Below are 20,011 nucleotides of genomic sequence, written 5' to 3' on the forward strand. Positions count from 1 at the left end.
CACAAACCAAACTTCCACCGCCGCCGCATAGACACCACAACAACCACCATCGCGCATAACCACCAAGGGTTCTTTGTGAACCTCTGTAGAGAGAGAGAGAGAGAGTTTCTGCCAGGCATCTAGGTGGAGAAGGTGGAGAGGGAGCAGTAAAGAGATTGAGAGATTTAAAAACTAGGGTTTCTTTTGGACATGATGGAAGGAAAAAAGAAATTTATAAATTAGGGTTTTTTTGTGTTAAAAGATAATGAGGGCAGAAATGTCAATATTTTGGTTCAGATTCAATAATTCAGATTTCAAAAACAAACATCTGACTTGTAAATAATTCAGTCAAATTCAGATTCAGCAATTCAGATTCGGGCAATTCAGATTCAGCCAATTCAGATTCAGACACGAAATAAAAAACAAACACAACCTTAAAGAGCCTCATAATACGGGGGAGGCTCTCCCCCTAGAATAAAGAAAGATGATATCATGTCTCATTGTCCTGGTGTAGAGACCAACTCACCCTCCAACAGTCTGGAGGATGCACGACTAACGATAGCATTAGTCGTGATACTGGCTTCCCTATATACATGGGATTTGACAACACCGAAAAACGAGAACACATCTCTAAAACATCACAGTAAAGTACTACAATGCCATGGAGTAGGAACATACCCATGTATTAACTGTATAATATACACATCGAGTTAGTTTCAACTAAAACGAATAAGTACCGCAACTTTAGAAGTACACACAGTCCATCTCTTATAATGCATCGTTTAGCTACTTATTATCAATGTAGTAAACATGGCGCACTAAAGCAACAATGAAAGCGCCATGACGATCACATTCCACACCCCCTGTACCTGCACCATCAGTCACAAGGGAAGAACCTTTAGTATTAAGTTTTACAAAAAGAACCATAAGTGGAGTCCAATGGACTAAAATAGCTTGAGAGGAAGATGCATGGGGACGCATGTTGAGCAATTGTAGACTCAAGTTCCAACGCCTTTTGAAATGTATCGATGATGAGCACAAAGGGACTGAAAAATCGCTTTAAACTGAAAAACTACAAGATTAGGTGCAACTAAATAAACCAAAGAAAAGAGGAACCACAAGTAGGTCAAAGAAAAGGCAAAGAGGATATAGGCAACCAACAAAGTTGTAGAAGTCAATCTAAAGAGACGGGACCAGAAACACAAGTAAAATTGAAAGTATACTCCAAAGAGACCCATAATTGACCAATAATTGGACAATCCATGAACAAATGTTGAACAATTTCAATCTTAGTAGGACATACGAACAACTAAGATCAATGAGTAGAAAAAGAGTGAATTAGTCATAATAAAAAAGCAAACAAAACTAATAGTATTTTATAGGTAATTTTAGTGGCTAATACAAAAAATGCTATTTATGAACTTAGTCGCAAACAATTTATAAATATAATTAAGTTAACACACCCCACAAATTCTTACTAATATTCCCCATCTTTCATAATTCTAGAACTAAAAACCATCAATATATAAGAAATACAAGATCATTGGAAAGGAGCACGAGATAGTTCAGCCAAACTACCAAACTCTCTCTAACTTTTATTTGCCTTTCAGTTTTTCATTGTAGATAAAATTAGTAACTTTTAAACGACTGCTGATGCCTTTTAACATCCCCTTATGTTACCATAAACAAATAGCGCAAAACCTCTCAGTTGATTGAGAAAATTTGAAGTTCCCGTAAGGTAATAAGAATCTATAGAAAATTTGCCAATTTTATTAGTATATTAACAAAACCGTTACAATTAGAGAGTAACTTAGTAATGATTCAAAGCAAGGGGGTTAAAGTAAAGAAAATAAAATAAAAAGGAGCTATCCCTAAATTTGATGTTAATTTCCCTCCAAATAACGGATACCCGAGTTTATCTCTTTAACACAAAGATAAACATAATTATACAAAAAAAAACCTAATTAAAGAAAATATTTGTTGCGTGAAATTCTTGTCCGATTTTAATGGATTTTCAGAAAAAGATGAATGAAAAACAAAACAGCACACCAAATCATTTTTTCCTCAGAAAACAAAAAGCTTTCAACTTCTTCTCCAAAAGATTGAAAGTTTAGTGGTTTCTCACAAATAAGGAACTCCAAATTAATCTTGTGTTCTTAATTTTTGATATGGGTTTGTGATGATTTTGAATTATATCTACTTGGGTTCAATTTAAATCTCATATATTAGAGATAGAGAAAGAGAAAAGATGGGTTGTTTTTCTTGTTGTTTACCAGTTGATGATAATGGTGATGATGTAAATAAAAAGTCATTAAAGAAGAACAAAGATAATAAGGTTCCAACCACATTAGCTTCTTTCGTCGATAAACTCTCGTTTAAATCTGGTATGGACATGAAGATAAGATTTGATCTAAATGTTCTTAAATTTGTCATTACAAATAAATTTTGATTCAAATCCTAAATGGGTTCTTCCATTTTTTTTCTTATTGTCTTCAATTGATTTGTTTGTAATGGTTACTGAAATCATTCTTTGGATTTTGGTTATGCAGACAACAGTAAGCACCGAATAATAGCAGCGGAGTTACTGAAATCCGGGAAAGGAAATATCGCCGCTCGAACATTCACATTCAAGGAATTAGCAACTGCAACAAAGAACTTTAATCCAGAATCTCTAATTGGTGAAGGAGGATTTGGAAGGGTATATAAAGGATCCATCGAAAAAACGAATCAAGTAAAGTTTTAGTTTTTTTCTTCTACCCGTTTTACTACCGTTATTAATCAATCTTTTCTTGTTTTCTTTAAGGAATCTGATTTTGATTTGATGAAGCTCAGGTTGTAGCTGTAAAACAACTCGACCGGAATGGTTTGCAAGGAAACTCAGAATTTTTGGTGGAAGTTTTGATGTTGAGTCTTCTTCACCATGAAAATCTTGTTAATCTCATAGGATATTGTGCAGATGGAGATCAAAGAATTTTGGTTTATGAGTACATGCCATTAGGGTCTTTGGAAGATCACCTTCTTGGTATGTTTCAAGAAACTCTATTGTCTCTTTACGAAGAAAATATTAAGTTTGTTCATGTGGGACTATAAATGCAAATTCCCTCATATATGGGGTTTTTAGCCCAATTGTGTCTCATGTTCTGGTTGAGCCGATTACGTTCGGACCCAACGCTTGTATGATATTTAAATTTGTGGGCATCTACCTCAAAACGGCTTAGCAATAGGTAGAGAGTCCCTAGAAATTGTTTTGGGAAAGGTCAGCGGTTTTTCAATAGAGATTATATTCTTGGTTACTGGGTGTTTTCGTCTATATAAAATTATTCTCATTCTAGCACATCTGAAACAACTACATATTTCAATATGATGTAAATTTTCTAACAATATCCCATGATTTTATCTCACAAAAACATCTTTTTTCAGATTTAGCTCCCGACAAGATGCGTCTAGATTGGAGTACAAGGATGAAAATAGCACAAGGAGCAGCAAGAGGACTTGAATATTTACATGATACGGCTAATCCTCCTGTAATTTATCGTGATTTTAAAGCATCTAATATCCTATTAGACGAAAACTTTCATCCAAAACTCTCTGATTTTGGTCTTGCCAAGCTTGGCCCGACTGGAGATAAGAGTCATGTCTCAACAAGGGTGATGGGAACGTACGGCTATTGCGCACCAGAGTATGCTTTAACTGGACAATTAACAACTAAATCAGATGTTTACAGCTTTGGAGTTGTGTTTTTAGAGATTATTACAGGAAGAAGAGTTATTGATACTTCTAGACCGACGAGTGAGCAGAATCTTGTTACTTGGGTATGTTCCACAAACATTAAAGCCCTTTAAAAGACATTAAAGCCCTTTAAAAGTTGGAAATGCTTCTTTAACAGGAGTAATATTTAGGCGAAGGAGCTAGCCCCAAGACCCAAGCTACCTCTGAGCCGACTTGTACGCAAGTAAATAGTTAACTTCTTAGTTGCTCTTCCTTATATTTTCGGATGTCTATTTGCAGGCACAACCGCTATTTAAAGACAGAAGGAAGTTTACGTTAATGGCTGATCCAGCGCTCGAAGGAAATTACCCAACAAAGGGTCTATATCAAGCTCTTGCAATAGCAGCTATGTGTTTACAAGAAGAAGCAAGTACTAGGCCTCTGATCAGTGATGTTGTAACTGCTCTTGAGTTCCTAGCTAAAGATGAAGAAGACAACTTGAAAGATAAACCAAACGATAGAAACGATAACGGAGATTCAAATGATGATGAAAACTCAGTGGAAAATGAAGAAGATGATGAAAAGTCATCTTGTGATGAAGATGAGAAAGTATCACCCGCCAATGAAACTGAGGAAAAATGAGAACTGTTAATGGGGCCTGTAAAATTTAGCTTCCATAAGAGAAAGATCGAACTTTATGAACAGAATGTGAGAGCTGTGCTTGATGCAAACATGCGGTCATCATACTGATATATATAGATCGTATATATAGATATATAATGAATAGCTTGATGGGCTGTAATCTTTACTTTAACAGTCATAATGGCTTCTTTATTTTTCTCAGATTCTTTAACCATGTTTCATATATGCTTTTCTCCAGTTTTTCAGTTTCTTTGAGCACCTGTTATTAAGGGTTCCGATTATTTCTAAATCTGATCAGAACAAGATAACACAAAAACAAGAAATTTGCTGTTGCTATTCAAACCAAAATAATGACATACAATAGCCAAATTCAGATCCATCTGTTGGGTCTTTCAAGAAATGTATGAAGATATTATAGATTCAAGTGGACTCAAGAATTTTATGAATATAGTGTAGAGGCGGCTCCAACTAACCTAGAGATCGCCCATACTAACTGCATTGTTGATTATCAAACTTCCCATATTGATGCTAACTGAGAAACGAGTTGATCCGGCATTGCACCTTCCCAATCCTCAGGTGGGTCAATGGAAGAAGAAGCTTCTTGTAAATTCAATAACAGCTCTCTCTTCATTTCCATAGGAATTCCCAGCACATCTGGGCCACTCTCCATTACTAGATCTGCCACCTGCAAAACTCAAGGCAAACGAAAATAAGAAAACATTCAGTGAATATTTACATACACTGAAAAGAAATTCTTTAAAACTATATATTTTTAAGTAGCAGGAAACCAAAATGTAGAATGAAAAGTCAAAGAAAGTGTGGAGAATCAAAAGTTCAACCTGCTGAATCCAGGATAGACCAATGTCAAACAAGTTCGGTGTCACTAGAAACTGTGCTATGGCATGCAAAACATCAGTTGCTGTTTCAGTTGAGAGCTGATCAAGAACAGGACCCGATCTATCCATCAACTTCACAAGCAATTCATCATCTTCTGTAGTCAAAACTTCAGCATAAGCAGTATCCATATCTCCTACATGAAGTGCATCCATAGCATTGGTCCAAGAAGCCCAGACTGGATTTTGCTCCTGTCTCGAACGATCATCTCCTAAAGTCTCTCCGTCTAATTCTCGAATAGCAACTCGAGGTGCAACTTGTGGTGCAGCTCGTGTTGCAACTCGAGAAGTTCCATTTTCTTCACCAGCAACTCGAATAGCCTCTAGAGTTGCTTCATCCTTTGAAGCTTGCCACACACTTCTTGCAGAAGGTCCTTCACCAAGTCTAACTTGTCCTGGACCCTTATCCCAACCTCTCCGATTTCCAATCTGGTCAGACTCTTGTTCTGATCTAGGAAACCTATTATCAGTTGGAGCACCGCCACCACCTATTCCTCTTCTAGAACCTGCATGGAAGTTTCTAGAAGTTCCATTGGCTTCGGGGATATCAGATCTCCAAGGTGCATCCCTTCCCCTTGATCCTGAAAGAATACCATCAGAAGAAAGGAACCCTCTAGAATAATGTGGAAGATTGTTATACTTGCCTAAGGACCTATTAGAGGAGCCCTCCATTCCAGACATAAAGTTACTACCTCTTCTTCCCGAGATTGCTAAATCCCTAGCCATTTCTTCAACAACTCTTTCTAGACCCCTTACTCTATTCTCTAAGGTTATCATGCTATTGTGAGATCCACCCATGAAATCCTGCAATTTGAAATTATAGGAGTTAGGAAATTGCTTTTATAAACTGTTCTGTTTTTACCTACTAATAAAATAACCAAACCTCCAACATGTTCATGAGATGAGATTGCTGTCTTTCAAGTTGCAGTAACTGTGTTTGTATCGCCATCCAATTTCCTCTGTTGTCCAAGAAGGATCCTTCAGCATGACTATCAGGTCTGGATGAACCAGTACGAGCAGTCAGTGAGTCCCTTTGGTTACTGTTTCCTGGCCTATCATCAACATCAAAAGCTTTTGATTTCAAATCTTTTCCCCTGAATATTCTCTGTTCAGTCAACTTGTCCCGTGCATAGTCATCAGGTCCTCCCTCAATGTTATGGTATTTATTGTTGGGAGATCTATTATCTCCATTCCCACCTCTAAAATCTGCATCATTTGGCTTTGATTCTTCTTCACCTTGTGAGTTTAGACATCTACGTGGGACCACAACTTCCACAGGTAAATCTCCTGAAACCCTTGTTTCGAGTTTCTGGAAAAATTCTGGGTTCAACTCTTTCTCTGACAAGGCAGGTGCCTTTTTCTTCAAAATTCCAACAGCTTTGTCTGATATGCTACTAGCTTTGGCTTTGGAGAGAGACTCAGACGTGGAAGGAGAAGCTTTTGCTTCATCCCTCGCCAATTCCAATCTTCTATCATCAGCCAAGGTTCTCTTTTGGTCCTTTTTCTCTACTGGTTCTTTAAGTTGTGAACTTTTCCCATCTGTAAGTGTCATGACAAAATCAAAATTAACCACTGTGAGAAAAGGGTGGGTATTTTGGCTCAATTACAATTTTATCAGATACTGACCAGCGTTGGGGCTACCAGAAGCATCACTACCACCCTTCCCGCTTATATTTTTCCACAGCATTAACGCCTCTGTCATGCTCTCCCTCACGGGCTTCACCTGGAAGGAACAACCAAAACAATCAAGAAGTACATCAAAGATTAGCAACCCTGACAGAAGTGGCAGTAAAATTGATGAGTTTGGTTTCGCTGTCATATATGAACATAAGTTTTTCCAAATAAGTTCTTACCGATAATTCAACACCAAAACATATTAGAGCATCCCCAATGGTTAGCACCAAAAAAAACACCAAAAAGGAATATTCACCAAATTTTTTGGTGTTTTCAAATGTTTGAACCCAAAGACAAAACTCTAAAACTCCCACCAAATCACTATTCATCACACCAAATGTCATTTTTACCATTTTAACACTCACTTTTTAAATAAAATAAGATTACATAACAACTAATTGAAATTACAAGACTTAAACTATAAATTAAAACTAATACGATATTTTACTAAAACCACAAATTGAAACTAATACGATATTTTACTAAAACTACAAATTGAAACTAATGATGGACATTATTGATTCTTCAATAAGTTGTTCACTTGGGACTAATAGTATTGTAATGTCTCTGAAAACCCGGAGTACACAAAATCGATAACGGTGGAGATGATAATCATAATACTTCGATTATGTGTTATTAAGGGTATAAATAAAAATATGTAAAGTAGTTTTTTTCGAATATTTAAGTCAAATGTTTGATTTTCAGTTTTATTATAATGTTATTAAGCAATTAAAAATTTTTATGGGACCAACCACACAAAAAAGAGACACTAAAAGGATTAAAAGAAACAAAAGAAGGACTAAAACAAAAACCCTTAACAAAATAAACCAAACCCCATGGCCCGCCATCCCACCATTTTGGGTGGGATGAACAGTGTCGTAGGGTTTCCCCTTCCCTCCATAACGCCAAATAATGGCGTTATGGAGGGCCTATTTGGCGTTATGGAGGGCCATTCGGGATGCTCTTAGGTTCTCCATTGCATATCTTCAAGACAGCTAAAATCTATCTTGATGAATATTACACAAGGCACTTGGCCCCATCATTATGGAACTTGGATGCATTAAAGAGTCTCGGTCTGTTTACTTATTTTTATTTACGTTTGAATTTAAGTTTGCTTTTAGTATATTAATTTAAGTTTCCTAGTTTGATTAGGTTTTATGATTTCTACTAAGTTTAGTAATTAGGAAGTACTAGGACAAGGGAATGGCTCTTGTATAGATAGATACAAGGGTCTACCCGAACCCATAAGGCAATCCAAGTTAATGATTTTTGAGCTAATTCACGTTGTGGAGAAATATAGTTTAGTAGAAGGAAACTATATGCTCTTGTATGGGCACTAAAAGGACCAAAATTGTCAATAATCAACGAAAGTGTTTCAACACAATACTTGATGAAGGACTGCAACAAGCCAACAACTAGCAGCGAGAATAGGATTATTCCTTGCAAGCTGACTGGCAAGTTAGCAAGGAGCTGATTTAGCAGCAAGAGCTGCTTCCCTTGACGGTGTATGCAATGCCTTCACACTAGCGAATGGCGAGTGCATCAAAGTGATCATGAAAGGAGGAGGAGACGAAGAGGCTAACCATGAGATAATGACATATTGACATCAATGACATGGCAAAAGAACAGAATTCATATGGAAGCCATCAAATGCTCAAATTTTAGACAAGTCCGCAATACAACCGACTACGATCTTACGTACATTATCCATCACATCTCCAACCACGCTAACGACTAAACCCACTAGAGTTCATAGTGGTAGACCTACATAACAGTACACAACAACGACATGTTGGATCTTTGATGTATCCAAAGACGCTTTTACAACCTAATTTGGACGAAATTATGGTGTGGACCGTCTTTGGAATTCCTTCTTTGCAACACAACCTCGCGAGGTTCGTGGTAGTTTGCATTGAAGACACTGAAAATTTAGAGAAGCTAACTAGTCATTTGGAAGTAGACACAAGGGTCAAGTTTGAAAACACACTTTAGGGAAGGTGGATGATGTGAATCAAAGAAGCATGCTTGAGGTACCACCCTTAAACATCTATGCCACTTAATAAGGGCACCATCCTTATGGAACTCACCCCAAATTAAAGAGTCCTTGTTTAGCATTCTTTTATATAGTTACTTAGAGCTACTTGTATTTACTTCCCTATCTACTTATTGCTTTTTCTTGAAAAGGATATGAATTTAAGTTTTAAAGTAAATTTATTTAAATATTTAATTAGGTTTTCTATTTCACTTACGCTTAGTAATTATAACGCAGAAGGAAAAGGAATGAGCTCTCCTACATAGGTGTAGGTTGAAGTTCTACTTATTAGTCTAAGTGCAAACCTCTTTAGTACCTTCTGCATACACATTAATCTCACATGGTTTATGACGAGCACATTAGATGGTACCGTACTGCCATGGAGTTCAAAGGTTTATTAAACATTTGATACGACGTCGACAAAGGTGTTCATATGGGTTTGTTACCCTACCAAAATTTGAACTTGGTGTCTTGGTCCTATACCACAAATCCAAAATCTACAAGTTATACACGTTTTTATTGTCGTAGCATCTAACTAAGTTGAAGCATCAGAGAGAAGAACTTTAGATGAATGCTCTCTATACAAAGTATTTGATTGAATTTGAGCTATTTGGGCATCACTTCACTATTAAGTTGCATCCATAATCACCAAAATCTACCATTAAGTAACAAAGTTACCTTATCAAAGCGGCATGCCTCAAGTACAGCTAGAGTTGAAGATGCATGTTCCGCAAGCAAATGCCTCGAATGAGATGCTAAAGCAGCTAATGTATCAGCTGCTGCCTTTCGTGTTGCCCAATCACTGCTCTCGAGTGATTCGTGGATGTTTTGCAGCAACAACGGCAAACTTTGTGGCAAAATTGCTCCTACCTGTAACAAGCTCTCGTTATTTCTTTAAGCGTCGTAATCTATAACTTACACTTTTCTGGAGAGAGCTCTTGACGATGTCACCAAAAAATATGATGAACTACTTCCCGCAAAAGTAACAACAGTATAGCAATAATAATTTGGGCTTAGAGATGAAATATTTCCCACCAAATAACCAAATGTGCGAGGTTTCTTACGTTTTTCATTTTTCGATAGAAGATACATATGTCAACCTTGGCTTAGTTTAGACGAATTTGGTATTCCAACTGTACCATTTAACGGATCCTATAAGAATTTAAAATACATTTCCTACACTACCTTTGGTAATCGATATTCGTGAATTTGCCAGGAACCCACAAAACCTTATGGGAACATGAACTTTACTACTATATGAAATACCCAAGTTTGCTATCTTAACGTTAAAGTACTACTTTCTCGTTGAGGAGAAATGGCTCAAACCACCTTGACCAAATCATTTTGTTAACAATGATCCATCAACTTTTTTATGCTTCACCTCCGTACGTAAGGTTTGCACAGGCCAACAACCCTTGGTTGGAGTGGTAAGAGGTATAATCTTTCACCTTAGAGGTCAAGGGTTCGAGGCACACGGTGAACAATTCAAAAAAAAAAAAAAATGTTTGCACGGGATTACATGGGTTTGCCAAATGTGCAAGTTTCCACGGGTTTGCATAGGTTTGCATTGGCCTCACAAGCCAAAATGAATATATTGGCATGCCCTTTAAATCAATTTGATTTTTGGCCCAATTCCCTGTTGATTCAAATCCATTTTGTGCTCTTTAGACTTCTTCACTCACATACAAGTAGAACAGATTTTTTTATAATGAAAGCAATAACAAATCAATTGCTCGAACCTGAGATAAACTTGCAACAACAGGCAAGAGAGCAGCTTTTGCAAGAAAATTGGGACTATTTAAGTACTTGGAAACTCTTGAGCAAAGCTTCTGAAATGCAGCAACTGGGGGATCAATAGCAGATTCCACCATTTTTGCCATGCAAGCAGCTGAACCAGCTTGAACTGTCTTGGTCTGATCACTCATGAATTCAAATAAAGGCTTAACAAACAATGAAAGAACAGAAACAAAGTTACCATTTTCACTATCTCCTCTCAAATACTGAGATGATAACACTCCAATGGCATCACGGCAAGAATCCCTAACACTTGAATCTGAATCTTTAAGTCTTTTAACAATGTGGGAGATGATTCTAGTGAGATGGGTAGATGATAAATCTGGGTGGGAAGTACATACAAGAGAGAGAAGACGAAGTGATTCTTTCTTAACTGCGGTTTTTGGGTCAGCGGATGAATCATAGAGACAATTGAGAAGCATTGGGAGTGTATCAGGAGAAAGGGTTTGGATTATTTTTTCTAGGTCTTCAACTGCGATTTGATAAGTATCCCGATCGGAGAGTTTGGAAATTGAAGTTAAGATCTTTTGTTTAAGCTCAATCATGGCGAAATGGGTAGAGAGAGAAGAGGGTGATTTTGTTGTTGCTGGAGTTGTGGTTGTTGATGATGATACAGGCGATGATGTTGTGATTGTCGGCATTGTTGTTGATGATGTTTGTGTTGGATTTGAAGGTTTTGAAGGTCTGGATGATTTAGAAGATTGAGAACTCATCTTTGTATATATATATATATATATATATAGAGAGAGAGAGAGAGAGAGAGGGGAAGAGTAGAAAAGGGTGGATTATTGAAGATTGAACATTAAGTATTGAAGAAAATTGAGATCTGATGATGTTTCATTTTAAAACATTTGAACCAGAGTGAGTGACGAGAAGAACAGATCTATACGGACGGACTCTCACAGTCTACTCCTCAAGATGCAAGATGAGTTTGAAGGGCATCTTCCTTCAAAGAGTCGGGCTCCTCCTCACTTAGAGGGTGTTTGATTTTTTAGCACTTACAAGTGCTACCACGATATCAAATGTAAGTGCTATGGCGTTTGTTTTCCATCCGTTCTAAGTGTTTGATTTTAATTTATATATTAGTTCTAAATGTTATAAAAATGAAAAATTGTCTGTTTTAACCTTATGGTGTGTTTGGATGGCGGAATCATGAATCCGCGGATTCATGAGTCCTTGGGATTCATGATTCCACGGATTCATGAATCCTAGTAATATTTTTTGGCTTGTTTGGCAACTAAGAATCCTATGATTTATTATTATTTGAGTATTTTTAAAAGTCTTTAGAAAAAATATGATTTTTGAAAAAAATAATGATTTTGAAAAAAAATAATGATTTTGTAGAAGGAAATATATTTTTTTTTATTTTAAGTTTGAAATTTAGGTTCATTAATCCAAAATCCTAGCAAATCCTAAAGGGTAAGGTGGGAATTTGGTCCAGTACAATTTTTGGAATTAGGAATCCTTAGGATTCAAGAGTCTTAGGATTCTTGGTAGCCAAACAGACCAAGGATTCATGATTCCTACCAAATTCCACTTTTGATAGGAATCCTACTTAGGAATCCTGCAACCAAACACACCATTAGTGTATTTACACATTAGCATCTTATACTAATTCGTAGTAAGTTCGTTAGTTTAGGTAAAAGAAAATTACGGTTTACGAATGTTATGTCAAAAATATTAATCGTAAATAATAAAGAATTATCAACGTGAAAGAACTTAGTTGGATCATGGAGTTTGGGTGTTCCATGATTAGTGAAGGAAGAGATGTTAAAAAAATTTAGGAGGAAAACTTAGGTGAATGATGAGTGAAGATAGAGAAGAGTCATAGCGAAAGTCAAAAAAGATTTTGTATTTATCAATTGTTTAAGATTTTCTTCTTAGCTAAAATTATATTGGTAATTACAATATTAGGAGAAGGATAGAAATGTCCTTTTTAGCACTTACAAAGTAAGTGCAGAATAATAAGCTCCAACTTGGAGCTTACTATTTTGCACTTACTTTGCCACCACTTAGAAGTGATTTTCACTTATTAAGTGAAAAAACAAACGACCTAAAATTGCCGGCCCACACTTAATAAGTGAAAATCACTTAATAAGTGCAAAAATCAAACACCCTCTTAGTTTTTCTTTTTTCTTTCCACTCTCTTCAAAAATGTCTAAGCTGCCGTCATTCGGGGAAACAAAGAAATTTTTTTTCGTATACAAACTTTGAAGTGGAAACAAAAAAATTATTACATTTTTTTCTGGTACAAATTTGTTCTTCTTTCATCTTCTCTTCCCACCATCAACTTCGACACCGCCACCAGACCTAGAGACACCTCCACCACTAACTCTGTCTGTCATCACCATTTTCTTTCGTCTCTCTCTCTCGCTCTCTCTCTCTTCCCTCTCTTTTTTTATTTTTTTTCGTTTTCTTTCTTCTCTCATCTATGTTATGGCGAAAGGAAGGGACCCTTCACCAGAACCCTCATCTGGTATTCTCAATCATCTTCTTAATGATAGAGATCCACGTCAGGTGAACGAGTTCCATTATTTGTTTGATGAAACAAATCATGCAAAATATTCATACACCACGCTGGCTTCAAGTCATTAGAGTGTTCTTGCAGTGTAAGGAAATGATATCAAAGTTTGAGTCAAGAACCGAACATTCCGTCCCTTGCTAGGGAAAACTTGATATGCTTATATAAGTTTAATTGATCTTCTGTGATGTTCGACTGAGAAGATGTGATAGTAAGGCACAGACTTTGATGGGAGCCACGTGTTGATGGTCACTAGGAGAGTAATAACCCATGAGTATGTATCATCTAACACTTACAGATCCTCTGGCAATTAACTGTGTCGTGTATTGAAAGTGGGTTGTTGGCTCTTTATGACCTTCATGTCACATAACTCTATTCGAGTTATTCTAAAGTTCAGAACGACTGACATTTCCATGGTTGATATCTCTACACCGAGCCTCTGACCAGATCAAGGCTCGTGTTGGGTAAATCCCATCTCTGATTCACTGTTCTGAGTCCCGAGGCAATACGAGGCTCAAGGTGTCAAACTGGTTTTTCTCTTAGCTTATCTTTAAGTCAAAGCAGGTTCAAGGCGCCTAAGAAACTCATGATGACCTTCCATGTTAGGCGGGCTCAAGTGGCCGCCCTCCGTCAAATCCGCGCTCCCTAGTGACTTTAATGATAGTTGCTACGTGTGCATCTCGATCAACTTTTCCCATGAGAGCTCCTCTAACCTAGAGGCAGAGTAGGGAGGTCAGAAGAAGTCAGCTCGACACCTTAAGCTTTAACGTGCCTAAGAAAACGACAGCTACGCACAAGGTTAGATAGTGCCAAAAATCAATTCTTCACACACAAACTATAATTGTAAGGAGATATAAACAGGGTCAATGATTATTCTCTTAACATAATGGCACGTGGCTATCATGAAGTTGGTGCTTATAGCTGCATCATCTGGTGTTTTACCAAGGCCTTCAAAACTTTCATAGGCATATACTTTTGTCATGTTAGAGGCATGAGATTTTTCTTCATTGATTAGTTCCTTAACCTGTAACACTAATCCCACATCTCGAGTTATCATTGCAATATGGTCAACGATTGCAAAGTTGGTGATTTAGGGATATCATTGAAACCACTTTATGTCATCATCATTTTTTATCTTGTAACAAAATAAGCTTCTGTTAAAGAAAAAAAGGAAGACATCATTATTTTTAATCTTGAAATTAAAGCTCCTGTTAGACAGAAAGATGTTTGGGGTCAAAGGAGATAGACTAAAGTCAATCTCATTTTCCTGCTAACATCCTTTTGGCCGGATGCTCTTAGCCGGACTCGTTTTTTTATTTGAAAATTGTCAGCGGATCAATGGGTCCGACAATTACAAATAATAAGAAACTAAAACTAAAAGAAACTTATTGAGTCAACCGGAACTAATGAAATGAACAATAAAAGAATAAAACTCCACCGCGCAAATATGTAAACAAATTGTAAAAAAACTAAGAATGGCCGATTCTAAGCATTCCTCTTTTGTCTTCTGCAAGTATCTTGACTAACTATCCCGATAAATATGGCGGTTGCATCTCACTTCGGCCAACGATTTAGTCAAACCGTCACTTTTGGTTCGCCTCCGGCTCGAGCTAAAACCGAAAAAAACGACAGTTGTTCACTCCTATAATGCATGTTTTATCGAAGGGTCCTTAAAATTATGTCCGAAGTGATCTGATCTCTCGGTAAATTCTAAGTTGCTTGCCAGGGAGGTTCCCTTTCTTTTTACCCTTGCAATGGAAGGCCTCAGTAGGCTCCTTGAAGCTAACGGTAGCAATACCCCTTCATTGATTTCAAGATTTCTAATTCTAGTCTCACTATCAAACATCTTCTCTTTGCGGATGACTGTATCATTTTTGGCCAAAATTGTTTAGTGAATATTTCTAACTTGAAACACATTCTCAATACTTTCAGTTCTGCCTCGGGACAGATGATTAATTTTGACAAATCCATAATCTTTTTCTCTAAGAACACTCATCTGAAGGTTAAACGCATTATCATTAGGGACCTGAAAGTGCATCAGTCTTCCGCTCTAGATAAATATCTGGGCACACACCTTTTTATTGGAGCTAACAAAAAATAACCTTTCTCCTCCATTACCAATTAGATCCAGAATAAACTCTCCAAAGGCAGACTAATCTCCTCTCCCAAGCTGGTCGCTCCGTGGTTATATCCACAATTGCAGCGGCTGTTCCCCGATACTAAATGCAGTGCTTCGCCATCCCCAAAGGTGTACGTAGTCGCATCGAGACCCTTCAAAGGGCCTTCTGGTGGGGAAAACCCAATTCCATTCGCACCATTAATTGGTCTTCTATATGCCTCCCTCAAAAACTGGGAGGTTTAGGATTTCGTCTTCCGGAGCTCGATAACCAGGCTTTTCTTAGCAAACTTGTTTGGCGCCTCATCAATAACCCGGACTCGCCTTGGGCTAGACTACTCGAAGGTAAATATTTCCCTAAGAAGACCAAGCCCCGGGCAGCTAAGTCTAATCATTCTTGGCTTTGGAAATCTCTTTCTAAACATTATGACAAAGTGTCCAATCTCATCTTCTGGGATGTTAACAAAGGTACAAACATAAATATTTGGCAGAACTATTGGATTCCGGACCATCCACCGCCATTAATTAACATTAATTTTAGTCCGTTATCCATGGTGGCTCAACTAATTAATAATAACGATTGGAATATAAATATTATAACTCAATGTTTTAACAATGATATATGCAATGCTATCTTAAGCATAACTCTACATACTCAGTAGAATGATGAAGCAAGATGGACTCTAACCAAAACAGGTAAATTTTCAGTCAGATCTATGTACTACAATTTGCAAACTTCCAGATACCCTTATGATACGATTGAATGGAACTTTATCTGGGACATCACCACAACACCAAGAATTAAACTATTTCTTTGGAAATGCTGTACGAATAACTTACCAGTCAGAAACAAAATAGGCAAATATATTGGTAACCAAAACGATTGCCCATTGTGTGGCTAGAATGAAACTATGACTCATGTGCTTCTCCACTGTTGTTTTGCTCGATCCATTTGGTTTCATTTCAATATTATTACAGATGACATAACCAGTATACTGGATTGGATACTAGTTTGGAAGGAATTGGAAGAAGAAAGGAAAGTTTTGTTAGCAACGATCCTATGGAATATCTGGAAAGCCAGATGTGACAAATGTTTTTCTTCACAGGTTCAAAACCCAAAGCAAACTATTACCAACATCCTAAGCACTCCGACTAGTTTGTATGGTAAAAAGGGTACTAAGAGCAAAGAGAAACAACCTCAATGGACTCCTCCAACCCCACCTTATGTGAAAATCAATTTGGATGCTTCATTCGCATCCCTTTTCGAACTCGCAGGCATGGGTGCTATGCATGATGATCAGGCACAATTTATTGCAGCGATGGCAGATTACATTAGAGGTCAGAATGCAGAAGAGTGTGAATGCTGAGCTATTATTCGTGCAATGCAATGGGCCGAAGAATGTCAAATCCACCAGCTGCATATAGAGAGCGACAACCAAAATCTGATCATACATATCAATTATGGTGATCCGACTATACATTGGCAATCAGTAACTCATATGAATCACATCAACTGTCTGAAGCAAAAATTTGATGACGTCATTTTCACTTACACTCCGAGACAAAATAACTCTCAGGCGGACCAGTTAGCTAAATGGGGACGTAGAAATGGTAGCAAACAGATTTGGCTCTCGGTCCACGATCTTTCTTGGGATGTAGATTCGTCTTCTCTATAGTTTTTTGCTTGTTTTTTCCTCAACAAAAAAAGAAAAAAAAAAAGAAAAAACAGGGGGGTTCCCTTTCAAACTTGAGTGCTAGTTGAAGACCCAATTTGATGCGTTGCATCTCATGTAGCAAAAACGTGGGGGTGTATCAGATGACAGAGTCACGTTGACTTTCAGACATAATACAAAAACATAGTGCCGTAAATGTTTACAATGAAACAACCATCTCCATTAACTTCTTCTAATTTCTAGGGTTTACAATCATAACTATCTGAAGGTAAACTACTAGTATTTGGTGTTTTTTCCTAAGATTCTCAATACTAATAGAAGATTAAAAGGTTATTGTTTGATTTGTCCTGATCCAAAATTTCGTCCCCTAGTTTATGTATTTTCATATATTAGATTTCTTACAAGTTTACTAAGATATCTTAATTCATAGGCTAGTTTGATGAAGTGTGTTGTGCTTATGGAAAAAAGAAAAATTAGGGTTGTTTTGTTCATATCAATCTGCTTTTGTATTCTCACTAGCTAAATCCATAATCTGCCATTTCATGTCGTATGCATATATTAGAATTTTTTATGGTGTATCTACAGGTTGGTTAGGGCTCACTCTATTCATAACCTAAAAATATCTCTTTAGAGGTTGAGCTACTAGTCTTTGCATCAATATCTCGTTCGATAGCTTTCGTGTAACTATGAAGTCCTGACGAGTTTATAGTTTATGGGAAGTTCAGGAAACAACATTCTTCGTCTTATAATATATTCAAGATTTTTTTTTGGTTCTCTTAACTTGCGGCTTACGTAATTTTTAAAGAGTGTTCATTCACTTCACTGATTGTATTGATTCCAATGTTTCTAAGTTAATAGTAGAAACTGTTGACGACTCACAAGTGTCAAGTGCCCAAAGATCACATGTTAGGTGTTAAGTTTGTGGTCATCCAACTCAAAACCAATTGGCAATGAGTGGAGAGGACATATACATTACATGCTTGGTTGCTAGATACCCCTTCTCCCGTGTGGGACTATTCTCACATTAAGAAACCAATTAGCTTTGGAAATAAGGTTTTGGATCATGAGCAACATGGTCTCTTATTACTAGAGTTTAATATATATTCTCACATGTTACAAAATAAGCAGTTTAGCTCATAATCAGCCTAGGTCGAACCCATCCTGTGTTGGGGTCGAGTTTAGATTTCTCATGTCTGCACGTAAGTTTCAAGCTCGTCTATTACATACTGATTGTGTATGTTCCTGTTTAACAGAATACGCTGATTACGTAGGATGACCCCATTCCTATGAAGTTTTTGAATCTAGAACGTCTCTTCAGTTAGGGACATTCTCTGGAAACGTGGGATTGAAAATTCGAGAAAGTCATGGATCCAAAACTTGAGCTTATCAAGGGTGGGGGAGGTTCTGTCCGAGTTGGAGCAACTGGTACAATCAGTTCCTTGATGACGAAAGAACTAGGGGTCATGAAAACTGAATCAGTATCAACGTCTATATCTTCTAGTCGAAATTCTCCATTAATGCCAGCTTCACTTCCCTGTAGTTCCACTTCTGATATAAGGCTACAACGAAGAAGTATGTCGAATGAAGCGAGTAGTAGCCGCAGCCATGGAGCTATGATAATAACCAGACAAAAAGTCGGGAAGAAGGGTACTCCTGAAATTCCAATGCTCTTCTCTGAAGATATTGCTTTAGTGAGAACACCTTGTAGAGCAAAATCGAAGAAGAAAAGATCAAGTATCGTGGAGGTAGTAGACATAAAATGTGAGAGGACGAAAAAGAAATGGTCTTCTCCTATATCTAGCCGAATCAAGAAGTTCAGTAGACTCGGTTTCTCGAAGCTCTCAATATCCATTCGATAACTCTAAAGGAACAAAATGCTATCTGAATCTGTGGAAAACTTGCATAGTAGGAACTATTTTTTGCTTAGTAATGAGAAAGACAAAAAGTACTTGCATCTCCTTATTCTGCTCAAGAATCGTTTCAGTCATTCACTCTCTGAACCCTGTGGTGATTTATATGTATTTGTATGTAAAACACAAAGCTGAAGCTCAAACTATACTAGTTACAAAAATAATGAAACTTCTATGAAACAATACCGATCTTGATTAGAGATTTCGCAGTAGCCAAGATGGATTTACAGTTTTGTTTTACGAGTGAAGTGTGAAAGGTGATATTCTGGCCTGGTCTGGCTGAGAGGACCGACTATGAGAATTGGGCACCGGGATGCTCGTTGTGTGGTTGCTGACTAGGTACCGACATTGAAAAACCTTAATGTTTGCTTTAGGATCGAAGGAGCCCTTTTATCCTTTTAAGTAAACTTGTAAAATGTCTGATTGCGATTGCTACTGGATTTTAATGTATAAATAATTAACAAGATTGTTTCACTCCTCTGTTATACAATTATTTCCTGCTTTTCTATTTCCCATTAGATAAGTACCTCCCACTTTACCCCCTCCCCTACCTGCCTGTTCTATGTAAATAATAGGACTGACCTTAGAAGGGTGTGAAAATAAGCCGGACCGTGTGCAAACACGATTGCCCTTAGAAGGGTGTGAAAAGTTATTCAAAGACGTTTGAGAATTTTACAAAATCATAACAACCGCTATTTACATTATCGACGATATGATCGAGATATAAGATGCTAGGATCAATTATTGGACCATTTCAATATCATGATCCACGACGTATCAATGTAATTCAGCATAATTCCAGGGTGATATAAGCTTCAAGGAATATATCAAAGCAGAACTGAAATGGAGTTCCTTTCTCTGTATCTCCAACAGTTAGGTGGTGAAAGAACTCTTACATTAACCCAAAATGTCAAATGGGAGTCTTTGCTGCTGAATATAGCGTTTCACGACAGGCCAGACCCGTGCTGTGGTGTAAGTCACGGCCCATAAACAGGCCAAGCTGTGCATCGTCGAGACAACTCACATAATAAAGTTTCACACACGGAGAGAATATTGGACTCTCTATAAG

General features: G+C 37.2%; 3 protein-coding genes across 5 annotated transcripts; 2 read left to right on the top strand and 1 right to left on the bottom strand.

Moving 5' to 3' along the window:
* The first annotated feature begins 1,945 nt into the window (after window positions 1-1,945).
* Window positions 1,946-4,530, top strand: LOC147549568 (putative serine/threonine-protein kinase PBL23). The gene is made up of 5 exons (XM_086669378.1): window positions 1,946-2,363; window positions 2,529-2,710; window positions 2,812-3,001; window positions 3,400-3,791; window positions 3,988-4,530. The coding sequence occupies exons 1-5, from the start codon at window positions 2,228-2,230 to the stop codon at window positions 4,327-4,329; spliced, it is 1,242 nt and encodes a 413-aa protein (XP_086525504.1). The 5' UTR covers window positions 1,946-2,227; the 3' UTR covers window positions 4,330-4,530.
* A 104-nt stretch (window positions 4,531-4,634) lies between these two features.
* On the bottom strand, window positions 4,635-13,163 carry LOC147549569 (microtubule-associated protein TORTIFOLIA1-like). 3 transcript variants are annotated; one of them, XM_086669377.1, is made up of 8 exons: window positions 12,838-13,132; window positions 10,668-11,693; window positions 9,607-9,798; window positions 6,849-6,945; window positions 6,106-6,761; window positions 5,915-6,026; window positions 5,169-5,803; window positions 4,635-5,014 (listed from the first exon to the last, which is right to left on the bottom strand). In XM_086669377.1, exons 2-8 carry the CDS (start codon window positions 11,433-11,435, stop codon window positions 4,838-4,840), a joined length of 2,637 nt encoding a protein of 878 aa, XP_086525503.1. In that variant the 5' UTR covers window positions 11,436-11,693; window positions 12,838-13,132; the 3' UTR covers window positions 4,635-4,837. The 3 variants fall into 3 exon arrangements, with proteins under 3 accessions (XP_086525503.1, XP_086525502.1, XP_086525500.1); XM_086669376.1 differs by having other exon boundaries at window positions 5,867-6,026; XM_086669374.1 differs by having other exon boundaries at window positions 5,169-6,026; window positions 12,838-13,163.
* Window positions 13,164-18,289: 5,126 nt separating this feature from the next.
* LOC147549570 (uncharacterized) lies at window positions 18,290-19,419 on the top strand. The gene has a single exon (XM_086666965.1). It carries the CDS (start codon window positions 18,397-18,399, stop codon window positions 18,889-18,891), a length of 495 nt encoding a protein of 164 aa, XP_086523091.1. The 5' UTR covers window positions 18,290-18,396; the 3' UTR covers window positions 18,892-19,419.
* Window positions 19,420-20,011: the final 592 nt, after the last annotated feature.

This window comes from Eschscholzia californica, unplaced genomic scaffold, assembly GCF_041429995.1.
Source record: "Eschscholzia californica isolate CP2 unplaced genomic scaffold, dmEscCali1.0.p SCAF_3, whole genome shotgun sequence".
Classification (NCBI taxonomy): Eukaryota; Viridiplantae; Streptophyta; class Magnoliopsida; order Ranunculales; family Papaveraceae; genus Eschscholzia; species Eschscholzia californica.